Source organism: Chaetura pelagica, unplaced genomic scaffold, assembly GCF_000747805.2.
Source record: "Chaetura pelagica isolate M959 unplaced genomic scaffold, ChaPel_1.0 scaffold85, whole genome shotgun sequence".
Taxonomy (NCBI): domain Eukaryota; kingdom Metazoa; phylum Chordata; class Aves; order Apodiformes; family Apodidae; genus Chaetura; species Chaetura pelagica.
Window position 1 is genome coordinate 754700 of NW_009953505.1, and position 12324 is coordinate 767023.

Below are 12324 nucleotides of genomic sequence, written 5' to 3' on the forward strand. Positions count from 1 at the left end.
CAGATCCTAACTACAATAGAGGACTGCACCAACCACTGAACATTTAGTGCAATATTTAATTCAATCATAAAAAGTCTTTCAGGACTCACTAAGCTTTTTATTTTGTGATTTAAAATATTTGCACAGCTATAAACTGTGCAGTATTTTGGTATAACAATTTTATTAGAATTTTAAAAGGGTTTCTTACAAAAATACATTCTTATTCACTAATGAATTTTATGCATTCTTTGGTAAGGTTTCAAAATGTTAATTATATTGTAACTGCCAGGAGATCCATAACCACTTACCTAGCTAGGTTAACAGAGTTTGCTACTTGAACCATTTTCCATTTAAAGTCACTAATGAAAAAAAACAACAACAACAAAAATCATTGCATGAGATGGAATATCTAATGCAGTTTCTCTTAGTTTTTCACTCAGCTGACAAGTTGTGTGGAAATGAATTTAACAGCAGAGAGTGTATGAGGTTGTGAAAATAGTTAGTATGCTTGTTTCCTTTTATATTTATGTGTATTTTGAAATCTTATACTTTTAAAAGCATGTCTTTTCAACCACGACAGACATCTGAGTGTTTGGATGGAGAAGTAATGGTGAAGAAAATACCTGTACAGTACGTACATAAAGATGATCAAAGGACTAGGAAAGCTGATGTACACAGAAAGACTGAGAGAGCTCAGCTTGTTCAGCCTGGAGAATAGAAGGCTTAGGGGAGACCTTATTGCCATGTTCCAGGACTTGAAGGGCGATTATCAAGTAGATGGAGACACCCTTTTTACAAGGAGTCCTGTGGAAAAGATGAGGAGTAATGGGTGCAAGTTACACCTGGGGAGATTCCGATTGGACATCAGAAGAAAATTTTTCACTGTAACAGTTGGACTTCAGAATAAACTCTCCAGGGAAGTGGTGGATTCCCCAGCACTGGACACTTTTAAGACTCAGTTTAACATGGTGCTGGGCCATCTCATCTAAACTGTGTTCCTACTTAGAAAGTTTGGATTAGATGATCCTTGAGGTCCCTTCCAACCTGGAATTCTGTGATTGTCCCAGTGGTGATTTGGATGTTGCCAGTTGCTCTTACTCATCACTACATTGAAGTTTGACAAAGAATTTGGAGAAGATGGGACTCCCTTAGACCTCCCATTTGCCCTTAGACCTGATCTGTCTTCATAGATCAGATGGTATTTTCTTCTTTCTGAAAGATGAGAAGAGGGGCTGGTTCACCAGGGGAAGGGAGGGAGGTGTTAAGCCCTCTGATGAGGAGCACTGGGAGATGTTGTCTGGATTTGCCATGACAAGGTTTAAATCCTCATCTCTTGTGTCCCTTTGTGTGAAAATAAACATATTCAGTCTACTCTTACTGAAAAACTCCAGTTTGGGCCAGAACCACTATCAAATTTGCATTTTTATGGATTCTCTTTGATTTTGTAAACTCCCTTGTATGTCAAGAGTACTAAAACCATCCTGTGCCATTGGGCGATCCGGAAACAATGGCGTTGTTTAGACAAGTCTTGGTCCTTTTTTGATACTGTAGAATTTATATAAATCTTAGGATTAAGTTTGTTGCAGCTCTTTCCTCTGAGTTTTATGCCCAAACCAAATAATTTTCTTTTGCAATTCAACACAGGTGAACTTTGACTTGATGGAACTCATGGTGCTATGACTGCAAGTTGTAAAAACACAAAGCTCAGTATTGATTGCATTTTAGCCTAAGCTCTCATTAATGAAAAGTTATTATCAGCAAAAAAACCACTTCTGATAAATGTAACACTCTGGTTTTATGCCTGTATTTCAGAATTTTCAAGTCAAGGATACAGATGATTCAGAAAGCCTGTCAAGCCTTGACAGTCTTGAGGCTGGAGAACAAAATGGAAATTACACAACACTGAATGAATCATCTTTGACTACACAGTGTGACTGTGCCCTGTCCAATCCAGAAAAATCACAGGCTAGGAATAATGGCTTGCTTTATACAGCCCAAAGTACTTCTTCTAAATATATGCATCTAAACAATTGCCTGAGAAATGCAGATTTGCAAAATAACCACAACTTACCTATTAATGATCTTTTAGCTAAACATAATATTCTAACTCCTGCTGAGCATGTAAAGAATTCAGAAGAGGAATCACCAGCTTCTTGTAGATTGGGAGGAAAACCTGCAGAGTTCTCTACCTGTGGTGAGGAAGAAAGCTCTGTCACTAATGCATTTAGTTTTCTGCAAAATACAAAAGAAGAAAGAAGCAAGCCATCTTCTGGCACATTAGGCACTGGTCATCTTGTTTTCAGTCCTAGCAAAACCTGGGCCAGCCCTGACTCAGTTCCAAGAGAAAGAGTTCAAGATCTGATGCAAGATCAGAGTTTTAAAATGACCCTACAAAAAAGAACTATATCTGAGAAAGCCTCCAGTCAACCTGTTGCAACATCTATAATCTTATTTCCTAATCAGGGATGTTTCACTGGCATTCCCAACACAGCTGATATATTACCAAAGGACAAAATCATCAGTATGGAGTTTTTTAAAAATACCTCAGGAAAAAGCAATGAAACAAAAAAAGAAAATATTAAATTTACTGATGACATTAATTCTTTATTTCAGGACATGCCAAATGCCTCAATTTTCTGTGATGTTAAGCAACAGAATAACAAAGAGGAAGAAAAAGGAAATATGGTAGAGCCTACATCACTGGTGTTTGATGTGGAGCTAAATTCTGGCAGTCCTGCACAGCACAAAACCCTGAAAAACAACATTATTCAAAGAAAAAAAGCAAGATTATTCACCAGTATCCTAAAGAAGAAATCAAAATATGAACCCAGTCCTTTCAAAGCTGTGGTTATGAACCACGGGATCAGCTGTGGAACTCTGCCCGTGTCTTCTGTCAGAGACAGTTTAGAACTGGCAAAAATAAAAAAGAAAAGTGCAGACAATGACAAATACAATAGAAAGCTAAAATGGTGTGACCAAATTAACCAGGTAATAATAGAAGTTAATGAAAAGTGCTATGAAAAAAATATCAGTGAAATATCTTCTGCACAGCTGCAATATGTTCAAACTACAGATAATGCTCCTAAGAGTAATTTAAGTATTGTTGCTCAACCTTCAAACCCCATGTTGATAAAAAATCATCAGGAAAGCTCTCATGTATCAAAACCAAATGTTAATCCTGAAGAATCAAATAAAGAATGCACATCTCTGGATATATTAATGTCTACTGGATCTTTTTCTGCTAATAAAGCTTGGATGGTATCAGCAGTTGGAGAAGGTAAAACCCTAGCATGTAGCAATAATTCTAAAATTAATGAAGTTAATCAACTCAGAAATAAGGAAAAATTGAATAGAAGACAAAGATCTGTAAGAGTCCAGCCAAGTTATACGGCCGAGAAGAGAACAGACATTATAATCCAACCACATTTGCCTGCTGAAGCCAACAAAACTCTAAGAGCTCCAGGGAAATGGTTAGCACCTCACCCACCATCCGCACCTCTGCCAGGAAAGAGAAGTGGTGAAAGCACAGCCAGCCCTGGGTGTCAGCCACTGCTGCCTTCAAGTCTTCAAGCTACCACGACAAGCAGGCATGATTTAAATGAAAGGCATGTTTTGTTAGCAGGTCGGGTTTTTAATAGAAACAGCACAGAAAACCAGAGGACTATTACTTGTCATTCAGTCTTTGCCCCTCCAATACCTACACTGGGATGCAGCATGGCCAAATATGAACCTTGGGCAAAAAATACTTGTTCTGTAAATAGTGTTCAGAGAAATGCCTGTCAAGCTCATTCAGTAGCCTGCACTGAAAGAAGACCTGTTAACACAGAAAACAGATTACATCTCCATCATACCACAACAGCTGGAAAAACAAGTACCACACAGCAAGCAGCTCATCCTGCCGGAGCTCCAAAAGATGCTGCTACTGGTAAGGGTCATGTTTCTGGCTTTGGGGCAGGGGGTGTTCAAAAGAAAGTCTTTTTCAATTACATCACAAATTTGCTTCCAGTTAAAACACCCAGCCTTTCATCCATTCAGACAATACAGCCAGTTTTAACAAGTTTTTTTACTATTTGTCATTGTCATTTCTATTCTAGTGGTGCTCAGAGGCCTCTCAAATATAGATTCCCATTTTTAATAGCTCTATACAGTATTTAATGAAAAGGAAGTCTTTTGCCTGATATTATATTCTTGATTAATGAGCAGATGTGGCAGGTGGTCAAAAGTGACTAAGTTTGTATAACCAAGTTTTACAAGGTAACTGGGAGTCATAGCTTGTTGTCCAACAGACTCTGCCACCCAAGTGTGAAAGAAATGTAGATCTACCATGTTTTTTTAATGCCAATACTGCACATGTCTAAAATTATTGTTTTGTTGCCAGTAATACAATTAATGCTCAAAAAATTAAATTTAAATATCAAAATAAAGAGCTTCTAGTGGACAGTTTTACTGCGCTGAAAAGTATGTCTGATTTGTAAAAAAAAATTAAGAAATTTTAGGACCAATCCTGCATTTTATTAATAATTAATCTTGGGTACAACATGATGCAGAGATTGATTGGTAAGGTAGAGAAAAGATGCATAAGAAATTCTGGGAGAAGAAACTATGATCTGATTTTACATTTCAAAATATGACCTGTGTTTTTTGATTTGCCTTGCTTCTCCTCTGCAGCCTGGCTATATTCTGTGCCTTGGGCACTGGTGGCATCTTTCTGCTTTAGTTTGTATGTTGTCTATACAAGCTCATTTGCGTCGTACCCAGGGCTGCAGCTGGAGGCAGAGCTCCCAAAGCTGTAAATCCTGCGGGAAGTATTGGCAGTATCCAAACCACTTGTCCCGAAGTTCAAGAATAATTTAAACCCCCTAAGTTTCTCGGCTTATCTGCAAGTGATACATGGTTTTAACTATGGGGTGATTCAAAACAGCTCCCTTGTGTAAGAGGAGATGTAGGTGAATATTCTTCCCCTAAAGCAGAGGTGGGAAATGAGAAAGGTTATCTGCTTGTCCATTCCAGTTCAGAGTCAAGGAGATGAGCTTCAGATATGTGTGGCTCAAGTTAACCTGTTTGATTTTACATTGGAAACGACTGAAGTCTTGCATTACCAAACCTTGCCTCCCGCACAGGTACTTGCCTCCTGATGCCCTTGTTTGCACATCCTGTCAGTGACTCAGGAGACTCTGTGAGCTGGCAATACTGTCTTCACTGCAACTGTAAATGCTACCTCTAGGTCTTTTAGGGGAAGAGCTAGGTAACCTCTTTTTAAAGTTTGGGTGGAGAGCCACCTCTCACTATCTGTTTAGATTTTGTGTTTTGAATGTCTTCTTTATGTTAAATACTCTAGATAACTCTTAATGACTTGCTGTTACTTGTTCTTTGGCCTGCAAATGCACACAGATCACCACAGTCTTTGTTCTGCAGTGCTTGCTGTAAGAGACTGAATACTGCATTGTTCTTGAATAAAGAATCTGCTGTGGCACTATTACCCAGCTCAGCTGGGTCTGTGGGGACACTGTAGAAAATGTGCTATGTTGCAATGCTAGGCCCAATGTATGCTGCAGAAAGAGTGGTGACAACACGATGAATAAATAAAATTGTTGTCCTTGAGGATCTTCCTTTGATTGGGCTTCCAGGCTTCAAGTGATGTATCTCCTGGCTGGCACATTATTCTCTCTAGCTAGATATTAGAATTATTTAAAGTACTGTGATGTTCTGTCAGTAAAATGCTTTAAATATGTGTGTAAAGATGCCTTTTCAGTATCTCATGCCTTTAAATAGATTATTGCTTATTATATTTTTATCTTACATTTCCCAAAGGAGTCTTTTCCTTGGTATAGGTCTAGCATGTCTTGCAAACAAGTTAAATGTTGATGCCTATCAATAGAGCAACTTTGGATTTTATTTTTCAGAAGAACATTATGTGACTACTAGTAGAACAAGGGATTTATTCTTTGCTTCTTTTAAAATTTTCCCCAGTACACAATATGACACAGTCACATTTCCTTACATTTTCAGGTGCTATTCAGAACCATGTGCACATTACAATAATTCTCCTATAATTATATGGCCACCTTTGAAAGCTAATGTTTCCCATTTTACTATTGATGGCAGAAGCCAGATGAGAAGTTTCAAATCTGCTTCTAGGATCAATGAATTGTTTTCTTTTTCTGCAATAGTAAGAATTCTGCTTTGTTAAATATCACTGTAATAACAACTAAAGCAATAAAATTCTGTTAAAATCACTAAAAGACCTCTTGGTTGCTCAAGGAGATTGTGTAGTCTTTCTCCTCGTAGATAGATATTTAAAAGCCATCTGGACATTATTCTGAGTGACCAGCTCTAGGTGGCCCTTCTGTTGCAGAGAGGTTGGACCAGATGATCTCAAGAGGTCCTTTCCAACCTCAGCTGCTCTGTGACTCAAATAAACCATGTTGACTATTGCATGTTTTCTGCATGGCACTATGTACTCATCAAGATCATGTTGGTCGGGGCTCTGAGCAGCCTGATCCAATTGAAGATGTCCCTGCTCACTGCAGGGGGGTTGGACTAGATGATCTTTAAAGGTCCTTTCCAAACCAAACTATTCTATCATTCTGTGATACTCTTAACAAATGTTGAATCCATTAAGATATAAGATAACAGCAACTTGGCATCAGAATTTACTGTGTTGGGCAATTCTCTAAAAGCAGCTGATTTTCTAAAACACTACTTTTTTGGCAAATGATTTGGTATTTGTTATATCATAGTTCACTGTTCATTCTCCCTCTTACTTTGTAAGGCCACCTTGTATCTTTATACATCCACTGGGATTCAAAGGGGGGGCTTCATTTAACCTGCTTAGGAATGCCTACATAGAATCCACATCTGGATTTTATAGTCCTGTCCTAACATAAAACCCAGTATTCCTTAAAAGTGCCTGTTCCTCTCTTTTCACTGTAAGAAAATATATTTAGCAAGCCTAGATGTAAACATGAATAAGGTAAATATGTACATTTGGAAAGAGACGTTTATTCCCCATTAGCTGTTTTGCTACTAGTAGCTTTATCATGTATTCACACATTTATGGGGATGTTTTTGGATGCATCTCATTGAAGGTGTTCCTGTTACAATACAGAGGCAGGTTTTTGACAACAGACCGCATGTGTCAGACCACAGAAGGCAAATTGTATCCTCTAAAAGAAGGAAACCTACTCATCATGCACAGGTAAATATTAGATATTGTGGGGTTTTTAAAAGCATATTTATCCTCAAAATGGAGTTTCAAGGATATGAAAAATGTGTTCAGTGTCACCAAATTTTGGATCAATGTTCTTAGGTTGCTGTCACTGCTAATGAAAACAATAAAACCAACTAGACTACATCAGCTGTATTAGTATACACTAGTATTTCTGCTCCTGGAAACATATAGTAAGATGAAATAATCAAGATGTTCAGAAAGTAGAATACCTTAAATTAAACTTAAAATATTATTTTATGTTTTAATAGAACATGTTACAAACCGTCCAGTTGAGTCCTGTTAAATCTTCATTTGGTCCTGTACAAAATATGAATAACACCTGTAAGTCTGATGAAGGTACAGTAACACATTTCAATTCTATATTATACATAAAGTAGTGACCTGCTAAAAAAGAGCCCAATGGAGAAGGACCTTGGGGTCCTGGTGGACAACAAGTTATCCATGGGACAGCAGTGTGTTCTCATGGCCAAGAGAGCCAATAGTATCCTGGGATGCGTTAAGAACAGCGTGGCCAGCAGGTCAAGGGAGGCTCTCCTCCCCCTCTACTGTGGCCTAGTAAGGCCACATCTGAAATACTGTATCCAGTTGTGGGCTCTCCAGTTCAAGAGGGACAGGGAAATGCTGGAAAGAGTCCAATGGAGGCTCCAAGGATGATTAAGGGACTGGAACATCTGTCATACGAGGAAAGGCTGAGAGACCTGGGGCTGTTCAGTCTGGAGAAAAGACTAAGAGGGAACTTTATTAATGTCTACAAATATCTGAAGGGTGGATGTCAAGATGGACCAGTCTCTTTTCAGTGGTGCCCTGTGATAGGATGAGGGGAAACAGCACCAAGCTTCAACACAGGAAGTTCCATCTCAAGATGAGGAAAAACTTCTTTACTGTGAGGGTGACAGAGCACTGGAACAGGCTGCCCAGAGAGGTTGTGGAGTCTCCTTCTCTGGAGACTTTCAAGACCTGTCTGGACGTGTCCCTGTGTGATCTGCCCCAGGTGTTCCTGCTGCAGCAGGGGGGTTGGACTCAGTGATCTTCAGAGGCTCCTTCCAACCCCTGTGATTCTATGATTCTGTGGTTCTATGATCTAAAAATCCACTGTGTAACATAACTTTTGCCATCAGTGATTCTAAGTAAGAAAGGGTGGTTTGCTGTGCAGTCCTTTATTTTTTTTATTTATTTTTTTCCCTAAAAAAATGTAAGGTAAAGCATCATGTGTCATGATATTGATGGTTTTATAAATGCATTACAACATGTAAAGTTTCATTCCATTCCTCTTTGTATTTAATTGTGCAATAGCTGTGTATATCATACATAACTATGGTAAGGATGGGTAGTGCTTGCTATTGTGATAAGTCAGTCGAACTTGCTGTAGTGCCAGTGGTGAAATGGATTAGTGATCTTAATTATGTAATTTTCTAATGTATCATGCTTCTTGCCTTTGCCACTTTTTTATCTTTTAATGTTTCACAGACCTGTAGTAATCAAAGCAAGCAGCATATTTAAATATCATGAGCTCTTCTCCTTTGAAGTTACCCCTGTCACCTCTTCAGTTTCAGAAAGCACTGGTCAGTTTCTTATGGCAGAAAAATTAGCAAGTACACCACTTACAGAAGATCAAATCCTGACAGTGATGGACAGTGTGCAACCAGCCAGGCAGCCCTTGCTGCCCAACAGGGCTCCACAATCAGGCATGAGTGCACTTTCAATAGAAGAACTGAAGATTTTCCAGTCTCTTGATCATCTCAATCAAAGGCTACGAAGTAAGTTTGATAATAAATAGAATCCTACATCAAGTCATTAAATAACTTTATGTTGTGTGGTCAAGGATTAATTTGGATTAAAAACATGAATCCTATGACAGAAATGTGTATTTTCTTAATTTTTTTACTAAATGTAGCAAACAGGAGATCAAAATTATGAAAGGTTTTTAAAAGTCAATTAAATTAATTTACAGTAATGGTGAATTTGCCTTGGTCAAAAAGAAACCTATTCAAAATATGACTGCAGGACAGCTTCAAAAATTGTCTCAGCCCAACTGTAGCTGTTGTTTCCACGAGGTGTTTATCAAACAAGGCCACTGCCAGGGTATGCAGAGATGCAGTTTGAAAAGCAAAAACTCATCTTGGGCTGACATTGGCCAAAGATGTCAAGAACTTCAAGAAAGGATTCTTCAGATAAGTTAACCACAAGCAGAAACAGAGGGATAATATTGGCCCACTATTAAAAAAGGCGAGGTCCTCAACACCTTCTTCACCTCTGTCTTTACCAGTGCTGTTGGGCCCAGGCCATAGGAACAAAAGTCCAGGTTGATGCAGACACTGACCCACTGTCAGTGAAGGAAGAGTTGGTGTCAACTATTATGGGAACTTGACCTGTACAAATTGATGGTCCTGGATGCCATTCACCTGAGGGTGCTGAGAAAGCTGGTGATGTCATTGCAAAGCTGCCCTCCATAATCTTTGAGAACTTGTGGAGATTGGGAGACATCCCTAAGGACTGGAGGAAAGCTAATGTCAACCCCATCTATAAGAAGGGTCCAAAGGAGGACCTAGGTAATTATAGGCCCATTAGCCTCACTTCAGTCCCTGGAAAAGTCATGGAGTAAATCCTCCTGGGGACTGTCACAAGTCAATCGAAGTACGTGATTGGGAAAAGCCAACATGGATTAACCAGGGGCAGCAGTAACAATTAGTATTTGCATTGACCTACACAATCATACAGGTCTTTCATTAAAATTCTCATTAGTCTGACATAGTTCCTGCATTCTGTGTGCTCTGTCCTATCTTTGAAATCAATGGGAACCTTGTGCCTTAATCCATGTGGTCTCTCCACTGGGTTGCTTGGCTTCTCTTATCATTGGAATAACTTCTGCTTGCCATTTTTGCTGCTTATGGAACTGCCAACTCTCCTGAATGTTATGTTTTCCTTGGACTTCTTTCATGTAAAATTTTACATGCCAGTTACTTGAGTTTGTAAGAGTCTACTTTCTTGAAGTTCACTGATTTTCTTCTACTATTCTACATCTTTTCCTTGTGGACTGCACCACCTTGTTTACTGGAATTGGACTAAACCAGGTATTTTTAAGTGCCTGCTCACTATCCATGGATTTCCACATCAAATAGTAGATTATTTGAGGGAAAAGGCTTCCATTTCCTGTAAACTGCAACAGCAAAAGAAGAGATCTTCGCAACTGCTTAGACACACTGCAGCTGTACTTTGCAATTCTTGCTCCCATCAAACAGTGGTTCCAAATTTAATTATGTCGTACCTCATGGTTATTGCCTCCAGGCAAACAGAAGTGAAGAATTCTGTCTTTTGCCAGAGAGGAGTTTTACTAAGATGTGCTCAGGTTAAGAAAGTAGGTATGAAAAGAGAAATATGAGAAAACAGAAAAACTGCTGTATAAATAACAGAGAAGTGACAAAGAAATAGAGGCAAAGGTAAGTGCAGCAAAGGAACTGAGAGCAAGAAATCTGAAGTTTGCACAATGTGAAAAGGAAAACTATGAAAAAAAGAAGAAAAGTACATAAGGAATACAACAGAAACAATGAAAGAATCACAGGGCTAACTGACTGTAAATGAAGGCACTGAAAATTAATGTAATACATGTCTGTATGTCTCTTAGAAATTTAATTAGACTGCCAAGTTATATTGGTAAGGAGCTGTGAATTTTACAGGTAGACTTACAGGACATGTGAGTACCTGTAAGTACATACCTGTAAATAAGTAAGTGATGTGTTTGAAGTACTTACATATCATGGAAGTACAACATTACTTTTTAAAGCCATGACCTTTCTGAGCCTCTTTTTTGGCTTTGTTTTCACATGTTACCCAATTAAGCAACTAAAAGTGTATCTTCAGAGCAGTCTTTTAATTACTAACACTTAGTCACTAACCAATCTAAGACAGGAATGTTTGTTGCCAGCTTAGAGTAGCTGGCATGCTTTAGCTTTAGATTTCTTTATTGACACAGTATTTTTTGTTTAGATAATAACATTTAGCTCCACATTTTAAGAAGACAGATAAGGTGCATGTTTCAGCAGCTGTCGGTAGGGGAAAAAAGAATAGTGCTACTCAACTACGTTTCCACAATCTTTGGGAAGTTTTGTGTTGACTATTTTACTGCAAATCATATTCCTATTGTAGTATTTGTTTTACATCATATTTATTATATACTTTTTTGCTATTTTTAGATGTTCAAGAAGAGATTGCCAGAAACCCATCTGCTTCAAATGGTTTGCAGATAATCACCCCGTTGGTAAGTATTTAATTTAAATAAGTTCAGGTTTAATTCCTACAAACTGACCTTGAAGTTTATTTTATAGCAGAAATACCATTTAAAATATTGATATATATCTGTTGAACTGGCTTTCCAGCTTTTCAGATTTCTATTTATGGAAAAAAAATAATTAAAGTACACATATGAACTTTATAGTCCTGTAAACAGGCTTTAACAGTTTATACCAGACTGACTCATCCTCTGGCTTAATTTTCCTTCTGGAATCTGAAGACTGCAAAGTTCAGGAAGATCCAAGAACTTTTAAATAATAGTAATTTAGCAAGGTCCAATTGAATTACATATAGCTCATAATTAATTTGTATTTCTTAATAATATGGGGATGAAAGTAGGAATGATGCATGGTAGTGTGTAAAATAATGAATTCTTACTTTGGCCTGCAGATATGCCATGTTCTATAAGTGATAGGTGTTACCTTTCTTCATTAAGTGTTTGTATTTTGTTTCATGTATTCTAGATCTTATCAGCTTGAAACAAAATAATAATGATACCTAGAATATAAATGACTGAATAGGCAGATGAGCATCCAGTGTACACAGTTTATATGTCAAGTGTTAGTAGGAGTTACTGTTTAGAATTCTGCATTATCAGTCCCCTGCTTTACTATATATTTGTACTGAGGAAAAAAAATTATTACTGTATACTTCAAATTTTGACATACTTTCACACTCTTAATACACTTTACTGGATTAACTGTTTTCAGAAATGTTAGAGAAAATACTCTTTATTCAGAAGGCTTTTGCAACTTTTTGAGACTGGGAAACCCCATAAAGTATCCAGGCTCCTAAGTTCAAGAATGATTTCCTGTTTTTGAAGTAGG

General features: G+C 37.9%; 1 protein-coding gene across 1 annotated transcript in view; it reads left to right on the plus strand.

Moving 5' to 3' along the window:
- Positions 1-11976, plus strand: part of KIAA1377 (KIAA1377 ortholog) — a 200740-nt gene extending 188764 nt beyond the window's left edge. The window contains exons 7-12 of the mRNA XM_009999415.1: positions 1792-3904; positions 7068-7177; positions 7459-7546; positions 8758-8967; positions 11401-11465; positions 11962-11976. Of these exons, the coding sequence (XP_009997717.1) occupies positions 1792-3904; positions 7068-7177; positions 7459-7546; positions 8758-8967; positions 11401-11465; positions 11962-11976 (2601 nt within the window). The remainder of the gene's footprint in view (positions 1-1791; positions 3905-7067; positions 7178-7458; positions 7547-8757; positions 8968-11400; positions 11466-11961) is intronic.
- Positions 11977-12324: the final 348 nt, after the last annotated feature.